The sequence below is a fragment of the Gossypium hirsutum genome, chromosome A13 (genome assembly GCF_007990345.1).
Source record: "Gossypium hirsutum isolate 1008001.06 chromosome A13, Gossypium_hirsutum_v2.1, whole genome shotgun sequence".
Taxonomy (NCBI): Eukaryota; Viridiplantae; Streptophyta; class Magnoliopsida; order Malvales; family Malvaceae; genus Gossypium; species Gossypium hirsutum.
Window position 1 is genome coordinate 65728461 of NC_053436.1, and position 5942 is coordinate 65734402.

Consider the following 5942-nt stretch of genomic DNA (forward strand, 5'->3'; position numbering starts at 1 on the left):
TTTTTATTTATTTTGGAAAGGGTTAGTTTAGGTGCTTCTTAGAATTTTAAGCCAATTTTTATTTCACTATAAATAGAAATGTTTATAGATTGAATTGGGTATAGTTTAAAAATTTTATCAAGTCCGGCATGAGTCTATTTAAATTAAAAAAGATTAAATTCTACTATTGGTCCATATATTAGTATAAGTTGTAGATTTAATCCTTAAGAAATTAAAATTAATTAATCAAATTTTAGTAGAATTTCAACTTAAAAAATCTAACCTACCAAAGGAAGCTCGATTGTTTGAAGGTTTTTGAGCTAAAACCATTAAAATAAAACGTTTATTTGGATTTGGAAACAATGAATTGTCCGAAACTTGAATAGTGAGTGGTTAGCAAAAAGGTTATGCTATCCATGCAATCTTCGTGTCTACATTAATTCTAATATCTAAACCATTTCCACTAGAAATTATACAATTACAAGGCAACTTAACTCAGATTTCCTCTCAAAACTCGTATAATACAACAAACTGTATTTTACATTAAAATACAAATGAAATGATTACATCAGATCCTGTGATGCAGAGGTAAACCCAATTCTTTTTAACTCTTTTGGAAGGATAGTTTCCCACCAACCAATTTATTTCCACTCTGTCTTCTCCCATAATCTTTCTTTTTCATTGATGTTCTTAAATTTGATCCTTCCCCATTGATTGTAGGAACTACATACCATCCAATACAAGTACCTAATATTGCAACTGATCTTCCGAAAAACACCAAAATCAACAAAATCAATATTATAATTGCTGGGATGTAATGAGAAGGCTTTCTCAGAGCACTATTCCATGAAAATCTCTTCTTCACTTTCATATCCATGTTTTTATCAGATCCTGATGGGGTTTGAAGCTTATTAATGGGTTCGGAAACATACCTTTCTTTGGTGTTTTCTGGTTTGGTTTTCTCTTCTTTCTTGTCTTTCAGATTTACCACAACTGGGACACAGTCGTTTGAGTTCTTATAGACGAATCGAACCATGCTTTGTGATCCCGTTTGTGAGTAAATTTTTTGCCTTTTCTCTTCAAGTTCTGCTAAAAGTGCAGAAAATTGGTCAAGCCCCCGTGTTGAGTAGGGGTTCTTGGTGTCTTTCTTTCTTTTTGATTTTCTCGGTGAACAAACAGGGCTGCTAGACCAGATTCCATCATCTTCTTGTTGGTGATGGAGAGTACCACAAAGAAAAGGATAAATCATCTTAGGAAAAAAATAACTTGCAAGAATTTCAGGATGAAATTTTGTTTCTGATTCTAACAGGGAAATTGACAGAATTATATAACTTATAAAAGACCAAATCTAGGCTACTTGGTCAAGTGTATGGTTGGAAAAACGAAACCAAAACGCAAATAAATAAATAAAATTACTAATAGAAGCTTCCACTCGGTGATTTGTTTGACTTGAAGATGAAATTAATGATGGAGTCTAGAAGAAACTCCGTATCTCTTCAACTAATATTTCAAATTCCAATTCGGTAAAGAGGTAATTTTTAATTTAATTACAATCAATGTAATTATCCAATATTAAATATTAGATGTTATAAGAAAATAAAAATCAGATTTTTTTTTATGATTTTTATGTCATAATTAAAGTTTCATAAATGAAAATATTAAAACAGCTTCCCTTGTTTCGTTTTACTTTTGATATAATGATTTATTTTTCTCCTTCAATTTTATCAAAATTATTATTTTATATTTTTAATTTTTAATTTTTAAACTTGCATTACTTATCAAATCACTCAAAAGATAGAAAAGTTAACATGGATTACCATGTAGATACCATATTAGCAATTAATTAATTTTTAAATTTAAAAAAAATAATTAAATGCTAACGGGACATACAAATGGCAACCTACGCGTATGTCATATCAGTAGAGTTAACAAATTTTAACATTTTCATTTATTTTAAGGTGATTTAATAAACAATGCAAGTTAAAAGACTAAAAGAAACAAACAATTAAATTGAAGGTTAAAATAATCTTTTTATAAAATTGGGGGCGAACAAAAACATTATGCCTTAATTTTATTTATTAATCTTATTTAAAACGTTATATAAATTTAAATTTGTTTGTGTTTTTTTTTGGAATAATTTTTACATAATATTATTTTTAGTATATTATATTTGTATTTTAAAATACAGTTATACTTAAAAACTTTAAATCGTAGATTGAGTTTTAGTTTGTTCACATTGATATTGCTGTAAGTGTAGAAGGACGTTAGCGATGAGGACATTTATCCTCGTATTTAATCTTAAAGCACTATAATATTTGATATCTTAAATTGTATCCATAAAAATATTTTTATAATTTTATATTTTATGCAATAAATAAATAAAAATCCACATAATAAAATTTAATCTTAAGGTAGTATAATATTTGATATCTTAAAATTTTCATTTCAACAAAAGTTGATTTGTTTTTAATAACAAATATTTCATAAATATATTTATTTTATATTTTTAATAAAAGTATTTTTTATATTATAATATTTTTACCATCATAATCTACTTTAATAATAAAAAAATTGTCAACATTTAATAATTTGAAGGCATTAATAATTTCAAACGTTTAGCTTCTTGGCCAAGGGGAAGATGAGCTTAGTTGACTTATGCAAGTCATGATGTGTAAAATAATATATATATATACATTGCAGTCATGAGCTGCAAATATTAAATAATCTTCTAGATAGGTTGATTCTATCATCCACCTAAAAGGGATAAACATTCATATGTGAAATATTAAACACGGCATAAATATAATCAAAAAAAATTAATGTGAACATTATGGATGTTTTAAAATTGTTACAGTAAAAATTAGCAAAAATTCATATATAAATATAAAATATGATACAATATTATTAAACAATCTGGATCAATTGGTAATTAATTATTGCATAACCAATGATGTTAGCATGTAATTCATTGGGTTTGATGTTTACAAGACGTACCCCTTTTTTTAATCAATTCTCGGTCTTCAGTACAAAAGTATAATAAAATCTGTCATTTGCTTCTAGAAATCACAAATTGTGCAATAATGAATTGAGAAATAATAGTAATAATAATAAAAAGAACACAAGAATAATGATGAGAATAAGATGGGTTTTTATTGCATTTCACTTCTTTTCTATCATCATTACAAGTAATATACTCCTATATATATATAAGAAGATTAGACTCATCATTTTTTAATACATAAATAAGAAAGGAGTTACAAGAAGATGAAAGGTGAAAGATAAAGGAAGATTAAAATTTGAACATCCACTTAATAGCATTCATAACAGTAATTTAAATTTACAATTAAGGAAAGCACTATAAAGCTAAATTAGTCTTATATGTCGAGTTTTTTTATTTGATCTTTTAAGCTGTTTTTTTTTTAATTTAGGGAAATAGGTTTGGAAAGAGTGTATAAAAACGCGTCTAGTTCGGCATGCTTTCCTGCCAACAATGCATAAAACGCGCCCAGTTGGACGTGTTTTCACACACTCTCCCTCCTACGTTTAGAATTTTTTATTTTTGTTAGGGTTATGATTAGGGTTTTAGGGTTTAAACCATAAAAGTTTATAGGTAGATTTGAGGGGTTGAGAATGCGATAATGCGTATCAAAACACATATATTTCATATGTCATGTCGAGATAGGATCATTACCTCATAAACTCATCCTATGGAATTCAGGTTTTGGGGTGACAATACTTGATACAATCATGAGTCGAAGACTAAGTGGAGGTCTCATTTGGCGATCGTGATGCGTTCACGGGTTCGAGTATAACTAGGAGCCAGTTGACAGTTGTTATGCAATATGAGTTCAAGCTTTTTAGATATTTTCTAATGATGCCTTATACATATCATACGTAAGATTGAGGCCATAATCATAGGAAAAAATAGAGGGATTTTCGGTGTAATCAACGTAAATATTTTTCTTCATTTTTAGGTAGTTGGTATCTTTAACCTTTCATTCTTATCCAAAGGCTGACATCTAGACAGACACAAGAAGGCTCTCAAGTGGAAAGCGAATGTTTCGACATAGTAGAGGTCAAACTCGGGACCGTACAGTAGCGGTTGTAGTTATTAATGGGTTACCAGCGACTCTAAACCAGGGCATGTATTCCAAATAGGTAGTCATGTCTAATGAGAAAAAGGGTTCGCGAATGGGTAAGAATTCCATCCTGCAATCCCAAATGTCGATGTACTCCTTGTGGTAATCTTGCCAATTCAAGTCGTTCTTCCCCTGCAAATCCAACTTGTGTAGTGCTTCTATGTCTCGCGGTAGTGGCAGAATTTGTTGCCTCCACCCGAACTGTCACATCATTCAATCCGATTTGTTCGTGTAATCTATCAAAGATACCTTTGCATTCCATATACTCTGATTGGCCAAAAATTTCAGGAGGAGGCATTCTATGATATTTGGGTTGGCATATGGCATACATTCAAATTGCGGAGCACAATTGTAAATTATGTTATGTATGAAATATTGTTTTACAAATCATTGCATAATTATTATAGGTTTAGGGTAAATAAATAACTAACCTCAGCTACCGAGCATTAATCTAACAATTGTAAGATATCTTCGAGTTGCTTGCGTAGTCCCACGTAACTCAGCCCATGATTCCACCTATACAAGCGATATGTTAATTCAAACATATAATAAATAACATTTACTATACAAACTACATATTTATTAAGAAATGAGTTTTTACTTTGTCACCAATAGAAATATATATATGAGTTGTTCACTCGGGGATGTAAAAATGGTAGTCGCCACCAAGCTCATGATTGTAGCAGGAGTAGGCAACCATCAATTGACATCTTATCCGATTCCGTCGCCCAACACAACTTTCGATACATGTGGCCAACACGGATGATCATCAACTCATTCATCTGCTTTCTTTGAAGTCGTCTAGGTGTAGTAGCCACCTTATGTGTACCAAATTTCGAGATTTATCGGGCATTAAATTGCCCTCAATTAACCTCAGGATGAATGCCGGAGCATATTATTCTTTGACGATGTCGAGCGTGTCTGTAAGAAGCTCTTTGAAATTGGTTTCCATCCACTTCATATCTATCCTGACACTATAAAACTTATACGCCACCTTCTCCAAAAATATCCCGCAAAGGTTCTCTTTACCAAGATCTATCATTGATCCCGTGATGCTGACCCATCCACCGATAAACCAAGTTGTAAAGCTAAGTCCTCGATTGTGATTGTACACTCACTGAATGGAAGATGGAAAGTGTGTCTCGAGCCTCCATCTTTCCACCAATGCATTGATGAGTGTAGGATCGAGTTTGAAGCCTCAAGCATATGAGACACATGCAAGAATCCTGCATCTTGCAAGTAACCATGAATTTTGGTGATTGGGCCCTTTCACAAATTATGTATGAAGAACCCCTTTAACACACTATCATCCACCTATTTATATTGACAAAAAATAATTTAAAATATTAAAAAAATAAAATACTTTAAAATTAACTTAATTGAAAATAACAAAGTTTAAAATTTTATCTTACCATTATCGCTTGAGTGGCGAACTGTGCTTGTTGTCGAAATGAATTAGAGAGGTTGTCATTTGTGAAAACTTAATCGAAACGAATAATATGCGAAAGAATTAAATAAATCTACAAATTTTTAAACAAGTGTATCGGGAAATTTAGAACAAAACTTGAGAAAATTGACAGAGTTGAGAGTTTAGAAAGAATTGAGAGAGTTGGATTTGAGTGAAAAGAATGAAAAATGGCTTGGTATTTATAGGAAAAAAATTACCATTGGGGCCCTTAAAAAATTTTACCGTTGTCCATGTTAAAAAAATGATTTTTGGTGGAAGGCATACCTAGCTGGATGCGCTTTCACATACTCTCTTAAAAAACAACCTATTTCCCTAATTTTTTTTAAAAAAAAGCCTAAAAAAGCCAAATAAAAAAA

General features: G+C 30.6%; 1 protein-coding gene across 1 annotated transcript; it reads right to left on the reverse strand.

The window, feature by feature from the left end:
* Positions 1 to 583: 583 nt before the first annotated feature.
* On the reverse strand, positions 584 to 1228 carry LOC107899748 (uncharacterized). The gene has a single exon (XM_016825535.2). It carries the CDS (start codon positions 1226 to 1228, stop codon positions 584 to 586), a length of 645 nt encoding a protein of 214 aa, XP_016681024.1.
* Positions 1229 to 5942: the final 4714 nt, after the last annotated feature.